The sequence below is a fragment of the Bidens hawaiensis genome, unplaced genomic scaffold (assembly GCF_021521415.1).
Source record: "Bidens hawaiensis isolate Kalapana, Puna unplaced genomic scaffold, B.hawaiensis_p1.1 tig00047736_1, whole genome shotgun sequence".
Lineage (NCBI taxonomy): Eukaryota > Viridiplantae > Streptophyta > Magnoliopsida > Asterales > Asteraceae > Bidens > Bidens hawaiensis.
Window position 1 is genome coordinate 96,656 of NW_027498550.1, and position 15,675 is coordinate 112,330.

General features: G+C 36.4%; 1 protein-coding gene and 1 non-coding gene across 2 annotated transcripts; both read right to left on the reverse strand.

Moving 5' to 3' along the window:
* Positions 1-3,532: 3,532 nt before the first annotated feature.
* TRNAD-GUC (transfer RNA aspartic acid (anticodon GUC)) lies at positions 3,533-3,604 on the reverse strand. The gene has a single exon. It is a non-coding gene; the product is annotated as a tRNA-Asp (tRNA).
* A 3,073-nt stretch (positions 3,605-6,677) lies between these two features.
* LOC143597196 (protein LIFEGUARD 2-like) lies at positions 6,678-14,524 on the reverse strand. The gene is made up of 4 exons (XM_077075772.1): positions 14,326-14,524; positions 13,475-13,600; positions 13,228-13,385; positions 6,678-7,016 (listed from the first exon to the last, which is right to left on the reverse strand). Exons 1-4 carry the CDS (start codon positions 14,522-14,524, stop codon positions 6,678-6,680), a joined length of 822 nt encoding a protein of 273 aa, XP_076931887.1.
* Between the last annotated feature and the right edge of the window lie 1,151 nt (positions 14,525-15,675).

Genomic DNA, 15,675 nt, shown 5'->3' on the forward strand with positions numbered 1-15,675 from the left:
CTTGGTGAACTTGTGCAGCACCGCACTCAAGAATACATACTCTGTCGAGCATATCACAAGCGCGTATAGTACAACAAGAGCCATCCTTGTTCGCCACACCACGATCATTATCACCACCATGAATACCGAGGTCAGCGTCTCGGCAAATATCACCGCGATTCCTAAATCACAGATTAGAAGACCCTCAGTTAGAAACCACCTCAAAACAGTTTTGATTATATATATATATATATATATATATATATATATATATTTAACGAACACGATAAAGATCTTGTTTAATTTTCAACCACCCTACTTACCATAAGCACTGCCGATCTTGTCAGCACTTTTGAAGGCAGCAGTAACAGCAATGCAGCCAATCATCAATACATAATTGATGACCGGTATGTAGACCTGCCCGGGATGGCTTTCGGATGTATGCACCACATTGAGTTGCGGAAAGCAACCCAATGTAATGGCTCGGTTCATGGTACGGCTCATTGGCTCAATCTTGGGCTCGTTTAACTTCTAAATCGAGCTCGGGCCTAACTGAGCTGCCTCATTTCATTTCGAGCTCGGCTCATTGGCTCAATCTTGGTCTCGCTTAACTTCTAAATCGAGCTCGAGCCTAACTGAGCTGCCTCGTTTCATTTCGAACTCAGGCTCAAACCTACCCTGGCTTGACTCGTGAACAACCCTACCCTGGGAACAAACTGCCCAACACCGCATTTATCAGTGTTAGCCTCCCACCGAGAGATTATGTTTTTACTTTCCATCTAGATAATATTGTATATCCAAAATCGATTTCCTGTTTTTATGTCAATCTCATAAGTCATATAATTCGCACCTATCAGTAAAACAATATTCTAACAACATATATACTCATTCCTTTCTCTATATTTGTTTTAGTTACAAGATACTCAAACAAAATCAATCTTTAACCACCTTTGTGTGTTATATCGGTCTCCCGTTAATTCTTAGTGTTTAAAAGGGGCAGCTGCCCACCTTAATTAATTTCTTAGTGTTTAAGAAAAAAGAACCGAGTGTAACGCATACGTTAAATCATGAACGCCCCCTATAAAATTTCACAGTCGTCCCTTTTAACTTTCAAAAACAACCCAAAGCTAGAGAACCCTTGATATGAAAAGAAAGAGTGAAACAATATATCAGATTATTCTATGGTCGGCGATGTGTCTCTATACAAAAGAATGCTAAGGAAGATGATGACCTAAATATAAACCGTAATATTTTACGGTGTACCATTTAGGAAGTTATATATATATATATATATATATATATATATTTTAATGTGATTAGTCTATTTAGTTAGCTTAATTATGGAAAAGGTAGCTCCCTTTGTATATATTTACTTTGATTAGAGAGAAAGAAGAAGAAATCTACTCAAATTTACTTGTTTCAGATTGTTGAAGTTGAGATGATCTACTAGCTAGACGCGATCGATGTTTGAATGATAATCTGGATCAGAACATTAAACGCGTATGAGCTATGAAAACATGTCCAATTAAGGTGATATAATTAGTTTGATTATATTTTTTTATATGACCTGACTCGAAATGTACTCAAAAAAATATATATTATATTACGACAACCGAGCATAAAAAAATTCTCGCTCCTCATAAGAAAATTTGTTTGGGTCCGCCACTACAGTCCTCTATATAACTAACCCACCCCACACTCCATTTCTTTTTATGTCTAAACAACATTGATCATCTCTCATTACACTCAATCTCTTCTTATTTCCCATAACCTTCTCCTTGCTTAGTTGCTTGCTTTACGTGAGTGCTCGTTCTTATTTAAACGTTTACAAGTTGGTTTTAGTATAAAACGTGTCACTGTCACCCTAGTAGTATAATTTGCTCTCTAGAACTTGATAAACATAGAAAACTAATGCTATAAATAATTGGTTTCCTTTTTATTAATATTTGTGGTTTTTACAAGAGAATACAAAAGAATTCATAAAAATGCATGTTTTACATAATAGATTTGTTGTTAAAATTAATGATCACAACAGTTATCTACGAGACCCATAAAAATTTTAGTTATTACTTTATAGTTGTTAAAAATATTGAATCAAAATGTCAAGACTTAAACGTATTTAGAGATAATACTTTAAAACCCGCTAGGAATATATAACAAAGGTGAAACCTAGCTACACAATTTTTTTCTAAACCAAGTGATAATTAATATAAATATATATATAAACCTATATATATATATATAATACCCGAGCGGAGCTAGCATGGTTTAAAATTGAGCTGATCTTGAAATCACTCGTACTTGGTTCATGAGCAACCCTAATTTCAGAGTTGTGGATAGGGTCACAATTAACTTGAATCACCCAACGACATTTCATTTCCTAAAGCCATGACCACGCTCATTGGTAAAATGCATGGGAGTCATCGAATCACGTGTAGTTGGCTTGGCATCCCATGTTGGGTCAATTGTTGTTTGGCTCAAGTGTAAGGCCCAACCCAATAATTAGGTTTATTATATCTGGTAATGTCTTGGCTAACAAGTTAGGGTTAGTCTATATAAACCGAGTTATGGTTAGACATTGGAGAGAAGTGGAGTTTGGTGTAACCGAGTTAGGGTTCATCAAGAGTCAAACCAGGTTAGGGTTTGAGGGTTTGTAATCAGTTTTTTGAGTAATATTTTCTTATTAATATAAACGAGAGTTATTCGTTTAATTCGTGTGTTGATTATCGATACGGGACTTGAATTGGTATCAGAGCCAAGTTCAAGAAATCGATAATCGGTCGGCGGCGATTGGTGACTTGAGGAGGAGTTATCAATCAGCGCATATCGGAACCGAGTTGGGTTTCCGATCGGCGTGTTTGGTTTTGGTTTGCGGTGGGCTAAGAGTGTTAAGCGCCAAAGTTTTTGATCGAAATTGATTTAGGTGGTTATAAGGTTTCGGTTTCTTTAATATGTGGTTCTTTTGTTTTAAAGTTTGTGACAAAAGTCAACATATGGGTTCTGGGTTTTGAATAATTCACGAACGGAAGAAAACAAAAGTTATTTTACTTCTTGAATTTGGTGCTGCACTACGAAGAAGAATTCAAAACCAAAACAATTTGGCAACGGGAATGACGAGGCTCGAACCCGCAACGCTCGCCTTGACAGGGCGGTGCTCTTGCCTATGGAATACAATCCCATGGAATTAAGAAGAAATCTAGCAGAAATTTTGGATTCTTTTTTATTCTCTCGTACCAGGTATTTTTTTAAGAACAGAAGGTTATGCCATTTAGATTGACAAATTGTTGGGTCGAGCTGGATTTGAACCAGCGTATGCATATTGTCAACGAATTTACAGTCTATCCCCATTAACCATTGGGGCATCGACCCAACGCCTAATTCATTTTAGACGTTCCATAATCAACTTCCTTTCATCTCCCAGACAGATTTGACAAATACATACTACTTCACTTGATATAAAATACAAAGTCATACTGAGTAGACTATTAGAATGACTTGACAAAGATGGATCACTTGATAGAAAATCCCACTCCTATAGTCTTGAGTATTGGTATACCCCTAGAGGGACTTGAACCCTCGTTTTCTCCGTGACAGAAAGAGGTCGTAACCACTGGACCATAGGGGCCTTTGGCCACCTTACCTTAATATAACTCAGGCCGAGAGCCACCTTTTGTCCTTTTGGAGATGAATAGGAGATGAATCAAACCCGAAAAACCCGTTAACTATTCAGGAGGTTAATGATCAAATCAAACTTTACCATTGAATTACAACCTTGAAACTTGATTTCGTTGGTCTTTCTCATCTTTATATCTCTCATTCACAAAGGGGTCTGCGGTGGATCCAAGATCCTTTACTATCTAGTGGATTCAATGTGCTTTACCAAAATAGTATTTGACCACTTAAATTATATTGCACCCTAAGTCACACTGTCAATTGACGACATGACAGGAGGACAATAATAGAACAGAGAAAGCGGAAATATAGATTAGGTATATCCCCACGATAGGACAGGAGGGCAATGAAATGGGTTACACTTCTCTTTCTTCTCGATTCTATACTTTGTGAGCTAACTACTAACGTACCATGGTTCTTTAGTGGCCGGTAACACATGATCCTGGAACTATCCGAAAATATACATATCCTAGTTGGAATATCCAAATTTTCGGATTCATATATCAATTTAATACAAATGCTGACTCTCAAGAGTCAGGCCGAATAAGTATAATGGTATGTTAATTTCGTCATGTCTTTATATTATGGAGTAGGATAAAGAAATGATCAAATCATGCTTTGACTTTCTTTACACTAGACAACATGAGAATTGATATATTGTCAAATCCATCAATAAATCGCAAGGTATTTACCTAGCCGTGGTTTGGATTACAATACAATACACAACAGAAAATATGTCAAGGGCTAGCGCCTAGCGACGCAACTAATTACCTGTTTGGTATATATTTGTGTTGTCACTTCGTATTTGTTTATAAAATTTGGACGTTGGATTGGACATGCAATACAGTGGAAATATTTTTATTTGGACGGTACACTTTGAGATGTTGCAAACACGATACCCAAAAGTTTGGAAAACGTTTAAACTATCCTTCAGACTATTATCTAACTACTTGTGTAAGTTGATGTGCTAGTATCTGCAATACATGTGTAGTCTAACGGAGTATATAACGTAAACTTAACTCGATTGGATTTAATACTTTTGGTCTTATAACATATATGTTATATGGGTCTTCTTATTATGTGTATATGTTATATGGGTCTTTTGTTTTCTTTTTCTTTTTTATAATTAATTTCATATTATTTGTGTTGATGAATATAAAATGATATGTTCACGCAATTTCTTTAAACTACCTTTTATTTAATCCTACACGCACGCAATATCTCTACCCTTTATACCCAAACCATATAAATTATCTTGTTAAGTGTTAACTATATTTAGGTGGTATCAATGCTTTTTAAGGGCATGCTGGCGTGGTCTCGTTGATTTGTATGTGGGTCAAACTGCCTTTAATTTGATGGAAATTTGGATTCTGTTTAAAAGTTATTAGAGTTTCTCACAAAACGACGGTTCTCAAAGGAGAAGATAGATGTGATACAAGCAATTATCGCGGTGTTGCTTTAATTTGGACAATTTGGAAATGGATAAATGAATGAGTCTTTACAATAAAATGGGTGCCGATCTCAAAGGTGATTATGTATGATAAAGAATGCTCTTTCTATGGGTTAAGACTTAAGAACCAAAGAATAAAAAATACTTTAGATTGGGAAGCTTGGTGTAGGTGCAACTTTGTTAAACGAGTCATTTGTTGTTTAGTGAAATGTGGGGGAGGGAAACAAATTATTATTATTTTGGCAACAACCCATTTGGGTTTGTTGTGCCACCCCTAGTAGAAAATATGTCAAGGGCTGGCGGCGTAGCTAATTACCTGTTCGGTATGTACTTGTGTTGTCACTTCGCATTTGTTTATAAAAAATGGCCTTTGGATTGGACATGTAATAGACGGTGGAATATATTTTTATTTGGACGGTACACTTTGAGATGTTGCAAACACAATACTCAAAAGTTTGGAAAACGTTTAAACGATCCTTCAAACTATTATCTAACTACTTGTGTAAGTTGATGTGCTAATATCTGCAATACATGTGTAGTCTAACCGAGTATTTAACGTAAAGTTAACTTGACTGGATTTAATACTTTTTGTCTTATACATTGGACATTTTAATAAGTTGTGATTAAGCGTCTTCTTATTACGTGTATATCTCATATGGGTCTTTTTTTCTTTTCTTTTTTTTTTAATTAATTTCATATTATTTATGTTGATGAATATAAAACAAGTAAATAACACACAATAATTGAAGAAAGTAGTGTGTATTATTATAAGTTTTCATTTTAAACGAATCCAATAATGAGAAAAGAGGAAACACTGATCCTAAACTAGCTATTGCACATATATATGATAACTTGTAATCAAACAAGTCAACCTTGTTAGTTAGTTGTTCGTAACTTTTCTAAGCTACTATATATAATTCTAGCTAGTTTTGTGCATGATACATGTATTTTCCTTTGAAACCGAGGGTTTACTATAATCGTTCACTTTCGGTCGATGATGAGTGTAAAACGTCGAGCTTGCACCACGAATCCTAACGGGTGCATTCTCTATGTCAACGCAAGTTGACTTAACTCTCCTTGTATGCGTCTTAGGACTAGAATCTAGCTTTAAGGTACATTGTGATTTTAAAACTGTACATGTAAAACAAGTAATGCTTTTTTTGCCTAATCTTTTTATCATTCTATAATAAGTATAAATCAAACAAACCTTACTAGTTTCAAGTTCTTTTTACGTGTACGCTATGCGTGTCTACATGTTATACATATTTAGGCTCATCTATCCATCTTTGGGACCTTTCGGTATGTTTCTGGCGTACAATTTGTTACGTACGTATGCTCAAGTTTGAGTTTAACATATTTTAACTTCTTAATAGTTGCTGCTGTCCTTTAGATATGCAAACTCATCTATATCTAAACATTGAATTGAATTTGAAATAAACTTGGATATATGCTAATTAATTAATTAATTAATACACATTAATTAATTAGTAATTCATGAAACATCTACATAATAATCTGATCATGTATACTGGTCTTAGTTAACAGGCCAACAATCACTTACATAATAATCTGATCATTAATTATATATACTGTTATAATTCAAATAGCTTAAAGAACTGTGGAAAACTCGAATACTAGCCCAATTTAATATGCATTCCATATGAGACCAATTAGCATCAATATAAGTTCCATCATAAGGGTTTTGGTCATAGCAGCAGCAGTGAAGACAGCAAGCAAGCAAGCCCATGAAAAGATTGATGACATCAAGATACAAAGCAACCGCAGCCCAGATGAAGTCATCATATGTGTAGCGTTTGATCAACGTATCAGTGTCGTAGACTATGTATCCACAGAAGATTTTAGCAACCAACCATCTATGCATCATAACCACAATTCTACCAGGAGGAAAGAATGTCTGAAAATTGCACAATCAAAAGTTGGAGCCCAATTTATAGATGCATAAAAATCATATAATATATATAATAAACGTGAGCAGGTCTCGTAAGTTACATGAGCCAAGCTTCACTTATAGAGCCTTAGGTTGGCTCTAAGGAACAAACGAGCCTATTATTTATATAATTTTTATTATAAAATATTAAATGTATATATATTTATTTATTTATGTATGAAGTATTTTCACATATAAAATTATAATAAGAATGACTAAATAATATACATTTATGCTATATATTTAAATTATAGTTATAAATACACAAAAAAATTATAATGTACAAAATCATATAATAATATAACAAATCTATGTTGCATGGGAACTGGTACGGGAACGGGAAACGGGCATGGGTACGGGAACGGGAAACGACAAAACTCAAAAAATCAAGAAACAGGTACGGCACGGGTTCGGCAATAAATACATATAAAAAATAAATATATATATATATACATAGGTAATTAATTACTAGTAACAAATAAATAAATATACAATTATTATTTATCTATAATGTCATTTAAACATTTTATGTATAAATTTATAAATTGAGGACCAAATGTAAGCTAGTCTAGATAGTGAGGGTTAAATGTTAAAATGCATAACCAAATTTAATACTATTTATGAAAAAATAAACAAAGTTTATGTTGGAGATATGTTGTCTTCAGCCCAGCCCATAATGGGTTAGCTGAGAATTAGAGAAAAAGGCATAAACGGGCCTGGCCAGCTCTAATTGCCAAAGCCCAGTTTGTTAGGTTTCTTGTTTAGCAAGATTAGCAAAGGGTTAAACCCTAATTAGCTATCCTATAAATAGATCTCTTGTATCTGTAATTCATTATCACTGAATAAAAGAATAACCCTAGTTGCCCCTGTGGACGTAGGTCAGGTAGACCAAACCACGTAAATCTCTCGTGTTTCTTTGTTCTTTGATTTCTGTTCGTGTGTGTGTGTGCTTCGATACCTAACAACTGGTATCAGATCCATGCTCGGCTCTTGATCATCGAAGAACACCAACCCAGCCGTAACCCACCCAAAACCGATCCTAGCCAACTGCTAGGGTTTTGCTGGAAGATAACCCAGATCTGTTGCAGTTGACCACAGTCATCCCTGACCAACCGAACGCAGCTGCTGCTGATCAGTTTGAGAACCGAACTGTTGCTGCTGTTGGTTCTGTTCTGTCCAGAAAGTAATGGCTGAAGGCGGGAAGACCAGAATTGTGGTATTTGATGGGCAGAATTTGGATGGTGGAAGATGCAAATCACGGATTTGCTAGTACAAAAGGATTTGGATTCGGCTCTAGGGACTCCTCCTAAACCGATAACACCAGCTTGGACAGCACTTGACAAGAAGGCCATGTCAACAATCCGGCGTATTCTATCTATGAATGTTGCATACAACATCCTAGAACAAACCACATCGCGTGGGATTATGGAAGCGTTGTCAAACATGTACGAGAAGCCATCTGCTACCAATAAAGTGTTCCTATTACGGGAGTTAGTTAACACACGCATGAAAGAGGGAAGTTCAGTTACTGCTCATATTAACCTATTTAATTCTCACTTGTCTCGTTTGTCTTCTGTTAATTTCAAGTTAGATGATGAACCACAAGCGTGCCTACTTTTATCCTCATTACCTGACAGCTGGTCAGGAACAATCACTGCAGTTACCGGGTCAGTTGGATCTGAAGCTCTCACGTTCAGTAAGGTTCGTGATTTGATACTAAGTGAGGATTCGAGAAGAAGAAGCACTGGAGAGACAAGTTCGTTACTCAGTACAGAGGGTAGAGGAAGAAACAGTAGTAGGGGAGGAAACAGAGGAAGATCAAAGTCTAAACGAAGAAGTAAGTCGAGATCAGCAAAACCAAGGAAAGACATAGTTTGCTGGAATTGTGAAGAAAACGCTCACTTCAGAAGTCAATGCACCAACCCACCTAAAGAAAAGAAAGAGGTGAACGCTGCCACATCAGCAGCATCAGATGATTCAGATGATGCGCTTATATGCTGTGTCGAGAATCCTGTTGAAGATTGGATTATGGATTCAGGAGCATCTTTTCATGCTATTTCTAGCACGAAGAAGATGAAGAAACTATGAACAGGTAACTTTGGTAAAGTTCGTTTGGCTAATAATCAGTGTCTTGATATAACATGAATGGGAGACATAGACTTAAAGACTTCATTGGGAACCACTTGGACCTTGAAAGATGTTCGGGTCATTCCAGGTTTAAGGAAGATGTTGATATCCATTGGTAAGCTTGATGATGAGGGATATGATGTCACTTTTGGTAGAGGACAATGGAAAGTAGTGAAAGACAGTATGGTGATTGCTAAAGGTAAGAAAAGAGGTACTTTATATGTGGTTGAAGTACCAGATGAAGGGGTTAATGTAGTGACTAGTGGGCTGAGTCAATCAAAGTTATGGCATCAACGACTCGGTCACATGAGTGAAAAGGGGTTGAAAATGCTTGTCGCCAGGGGAAAGCTTCCAGAGTTGAAGAGGGTCGATTATGAGTTTTGTGAACCGTGCGTTTTTGGCAAGAAAAAGAAGGTAACTTTTGCAAAGACAGGTCGAGCACCAAAAGCTCATAAATTAGAGCTAGTTCACTCAGATGTATATGGACCGACATCGGTCGCTTCAATTGGAGGATCTCGCTACTATGTTACCTTCATCGATGATTCAACACGCAAGGTATGGGTTTACTTTCTTAAACATAAATCTGAAGTTTTTGGTATTTTTAAGAAATGGAAATCTGCTGTTGAACTTGAAACTGATTTGAAGGTTAAGTGCTTAAAGTCCGACAACGGAGGAGAATACATCAGCAAAGAATTTATTGATTATTGTGCTGAAAGAGGGATCAAGATGATAAATACAGTTCTGGGAACTCCGCAACAGAACGGGGTTGCAGAAAGGATGAACAGAACATTATGTGAGAGAGCCAGAAGTATGAGATTGAATGCAGGTCTCCCAAAGATGTTCTGGGCTGATGCAGTTAACAATGCAGCTTATCTTATCAACTGTGGGCCCTCAGTACCGTTGGGATTCAAGATTCCTCAAGAAGAATGGAAGGGTAAAGTTGTAAATTATGATCACCTAAAAATTTTCGGGTGCAGTGCTTATGACATTAATCCAGAAGGTGACAAGTTAGATGCTAAAGCGAAGAAGTACACACTCATTGGTTTCGGGTCAGAAAAGATGGGCCATAGGCTTTGGGATTTTGAAAGCAGAAAGGTAGTCAGAAGCAAGCACGCCGAATTCAATGAAGCAGAGCTGTACAAAGACAGAAAGTTAGTCAACTCAGAGGTTCAGACCGAAGAGGTTGAGTTCGAAACCACAAGTCAGAGAAAAGAACCAGTTACAGAATCTATAGCAGGTCCTGAAGATGATTCAGATCCTGAGTTTGATAATAATGGTGGTGGAGTTGAAGAACCAGTGGGGTCTTTAGATAGTGGGAGTTCAGAGTCTGAAGAAGATCAGCCTCCACAACAGCCACAACAACCTGACAAGTGGGCCAGGAGATCCACCGGAGCTACTAAACCGCCGGACAGGTTCAATCCCGGTCGTACAAGTCCGTCAGTTAATTATCTTCTTTTAACTGATAATGGTGAGCCTGATTGCTACTATGAGGCAATTAAGGTAAAAGAATCGTTCCATTGGGAGCAAGCAATGAAAGAAGAAATGGGTTCTTTAGACAAGAACAAGACTTGGGTTCTTGTCAAGCTTCCGCAAGACAAGAAAGCTCTTCAGAATAAGTGGGTGTATACGATCAAAGATGAGAACGATGGAGCCAAGAGGTATAAAGCTCGTTTAGTGGTTAAGGGGTTTCAACAGAAAGAGGGGGTCGATTACAGTGAAATCTTCTCTCCAGTTGTGAAGATGACTACTATCAATATCGTTGCAGCAGAGAACTTACATTTAGAGCAACAAGATGTCAAGACAGCTTTCTTACATGGAGATCTTGATGAAGACATCTACATGAAACAACCAGAGGGTTTTCAAGTAAAAGGTAAAGAAAATTGGGTTTGTAAACTAAAGAAGAGCTTGTATGGTCTGAAACAAGCACCGAGACAGTGGTACTTGAAGTTTGATGACTTCATGGAGAGAATAGGTTTCAAGAGTTGTGAAGCTGACCACTGTTGCTATCTAAAGAATTTCGGAAATTCCTACATCATTCTACTTCTGTATGTAGATGATATGCTGATAGCAGGGTCTGACATGAATGAGATTAGCAAGTTGAAGAAACAAATGTCTAAAGAATTCGAGATGAAGGATTTAGGTGCAGCCAAGCAGATACTCGAGATGAGTATTACCCGAAACAGAAGAGTTGGTTCACTAACACTATCTCAAGAGAAGTACATAAGGAAAGTGTTAGAGAAATTCAAGATGAATGATGATCTCCATTAGGAAGTAACTTGAAGCTTACCAAACAACAATCACCAAAGTCCGAAGAAGAAAAATCAGAGATGGCTAAGGTTCCTTATGCATCAGCGGTTGGGAGTCTCATGCATGCTATGGTGTGCACTCGACCAGATATAGCTCATGCTGTTGGGGTAGACAGTCGATTTATGTCAAATCCTGGTAAAGAACATTGGGAAGCTGTCAAGTGGATACTCAGATACTTAAAGGGTACTCAAAAGATGGGGTTGTGTTTTAAGGGTAAAGATACTATGCTCAGAGGTAATACTGATGCAGATTTGGGAGGTTGCAGAGAGACATACAAAAGCACTACATGGTATGTTTTTACAGTGGGAGGCACAGCAGTGAGCTGGACTTCAAGACTTCAGAAAAGTGTGGCTCTATCAACAACATAGGCCGAGTATATGGCTGTTGCAGAAGCGAGTAAAGAACTAGTTTGGTTGAAGACTTTTCTCGAAGAATTAGGAAAACATCAGCCTGATTACTCGTTGTATTGTGACAACGAGAGTGCAGTGAAGCTTGCTAAGAATCATGTCTATCATAGCAAGACGAAGCACATTGGGAGAAAGTATCACTTTGTGAGGGAATTGATTAGAGATGGAACAATTAGTTTGAAAAATATCCCAGGTGCTAAGAATCCAGCAGATATGTTAACCAAGTCTGTGGTGCTGGATAAGCTGAAGCTTTGCATAGCTTTAGCTGGTCTCGAGGAATAGTTGAGGAGAGTGGGGTAACTAGGGAAAATTGAAGAATAAAAGGGATTCTTCATTTTACAGAAGTACGGAAGAGATGGTGCAGTTCGAGGTCCGAATACACCAAGTGGGAGATTGTTGGAGATATGTTCTCTTTAGCCCAACCCATAATGGGTTAGCTGAGAATTAGAGAAAAAGGCATAAACGGGCCTGGCCAGCTCTAATTGCCAAAGCCCAGTTTGTTAGGTTTCTTGTTTAGCAAGATTAGCAAAGGGTTAAACCCTAATTAGCTATCCTATAAATAGATCTCTTGTATCTGTAATTCATTATCACTGAATAAAAGAATAACCCTAGTTGCCCCTGTGGACGTAGGTCAGGTAGACCGAACCACGTAAATCTCTCGTGTTTCTTTGTTCTTTGATTTCTGTTCGTGTGTGTGTGTGCTTCGATACCTAACAGTTTAGGGACTAAATTTAAACAATTGAAAGATCAAGGGGGTTTATTGTTTAAACATAAACCTAAAGTACCAGCCGACGCCTTCTTCTTCTACCTCCATCTTCTTCTTCCTTCATCCTCTTCATCGATTTCCGGCGCCGGAATTCATCATATACGGTATGGAAACACCCTTCAACTTCCGGAAGCGTTTAATAATGGTCATTTACGTCCTAGAAACGTTTCGAAGTATGATTTGAATTTTGGAAACGGTCAACGACCGTCCCCCATATCCGGAATCGGTCAAGATACGTTTCCAGCCGTCCCCAATCGCGTTTCCGTCCCCGGCGAGTTTCCGGGACGTGGTATGGCACTCCGGCGGCGTTTCCGTGCAACAGAGTAACAAATGAACCGAGCTCGAGCTCTTGTAAGTTACATGAGTCGAGCTCGGCTCGTTTATATCTAGTTGGTTCAAGTTGTGATATAAAAACATGTATTATTATTTAAAAAAATAAATATGGGGTCAACACACAAACAAGCACCCCGGGGGGCGGCTAGCGACACCAACGCACTAATTTAGCTAAACATGTTTGAGGGTTAGACCCGAAACCGACTTAAAACTGTCTAAACCATCTATACACACGAACCTGAATGAGACCAAAGACGAGAATCACCATAAGGTAACCGAACAAGAAAGGGCCCAAGAATTTGAAGTCGTAGCCTCTCTTGGCGGCCCGAAATGTGAACAAACTGACACTCACAACCACCACTGCTGTCAAAATTGTTGCTTCTAGTATCGCCTTACCTACAAACATTATATAATTTGTTCTTCAATCGTTTATTACTTCTAAAGTTATGATATTAAACATGTCGATGGAGAGTAGGATTAATTACGGCTAGTCATAGCACATGCAAAACCGACTGCAAAAGCCATAGAGACGGTACTAAGGATCCCCAGACACACATAGTTCACAGGATGGCGATGACGATAATGGTACAATGGGAACATCAAGAAAAACCCTAGCGAATTGACAAGACGAAACAATTGTTAGGCCAAAATAAGAACAAGGACGATCAACACTTTATACCAAATACCGGTACCATTTTTCAGCATCTAGGCTTACTAGTTCATTTGCATCTTTTAAGCATTTTTTCAAGTCTTGATAATACTGGATTGTTGATGAATCTTGGTGATGATGAAAGATGCAACATTTATCAACTTGATAGTTATAACTATACCTTAACTTTAGGCTGATTTGGATAAATGTTGCATATAATGGAAGATGCAACATTTATTTTTACCATTATATGTTTTGATTGTAAAATTAAATGTTGCACTTTATACCAAACATTTTTTAAAGCTATTCTCATTATATGTTTACTGGAAAACTATTAAGTGTTTCTTTTTTATATATTTTTGAAGTTTATTAAGTGCAAAATGTGAAAAACATAGTGCTTTTTATTAAAAATCTCTAAAATTTTTATGCTTAACAACTTATCAAAATATAATTTCTGTAAATCTTTGTTATTAGTTGGAGATCCGTACTTAGCTTAGGTTTTGAAATTTAACCTTTAAATGTGAAAAAGATTAACGCAATCGATGGTATCGGTATTTTGAATATGCCGAATCAGAAAATCAGTTGGTAAAGGCATTTTTGTAACCTTAAAACTTGTAGTTAAACCAAACCAGAATTATAACACCAAAAAAGATAAAAATAAAAATAAAAATGAAGCAAAGCACATACTGATGAATGGAGTAGTGAAGACTCTTGTAGTTGTTAAGAGAAGTAGAAAATAAGTGAACCCGCCTCTTGTAGTTGTTAAGAAAGTGACAATAGGATCATGCGAGACGATAATAGCAGCAACAACAATGGTGACAAGTAACTGTGTGGCTACCAAGGAGTAAATCGTACGAACAAACAACCACCGGACCTCGGATATCATCGTACGTACGTGTTAATTCAAAGTGGGAGTATGGTTTGTGATTTGAGAGATGACAAGAAGATAATGAAATTCAGGTCTGATTATTATTATTATTATTATTATTATTAATCATAATAATTGTGGTTTCCGTTTTTAGTGTAGCTTCAAAGTTTAGTCTTTGCAATAAAGATGATCTAAAAACAGCATGCAATTATTCTATTCTATACATACATTTTTTAATATCTATGTACAACAGTAAACTTTTTTAACTGACGGTATTATATCAAACAACACAAAAAAATACACTTACAAGTTTGTCATATCCTAATTTACCCCTAATGTCTATGATCATGACCACCCATATACTTTTTTTTAAAAAAATTTTAATAGCCAACAAACAGAGAATTGTTTATAAATTCCGGACGTAGTGATTCAATGGGCAAAAGCTTATTACCAGTTGGCCCAACCGAACAGTAAAGTTAAAGAAATTTTATTAATTTCATATTTTTTAACTGATAATATTATATTAACGGTGTGTTTGGGATTCCTTATTTAAGAGAAAATGATTTTTTGTTAAAAGGACTTATTAACTTATGATTTTTTAAAAGAAGTTTTTTAAAAAATGTTTTGATTATCAAAATAACTAAAAAGGAGACTATTTTTTTAAAATGAGTATAATGGGTTTTGAGGGTTAGAGTGATGTAATAAGTACGTAAATCAAACTACTTAAGTTAATAAGTTCATATTCTTAACTTTTCAAAACCTCTTTATTTTGTCTTCTTCATAAGTTAAAATTTATAAGACCTTGTAGTTTACCAAACACTTTATATATCTTATTAACTTTTCAAAAAATTTATATTAGTGCTGAAAAAAATAAAAAATCCCAAACACCCTCTCAACAAGAGAACCAGTAAATACCTACTTAGTTAGTGACCCCAACAAACAACATAAAAATACACTTGCAAGTTTGTCATACCCTAATCTACTCCTAACGTCTTTGATCTTGACCATCCATCTACAAAAAAATTACTAAAATTTAATTAAGTCAATGGTAATAATTAGTATAGTGACAAGATTGTAAATCCTAAGTGACCTTGACAGAAAAAAGTGCAAATTAGACCATTTTTTTTCAAGCGAAATGATATTCAATTTGAAGTTTAAACCTCTCAAGT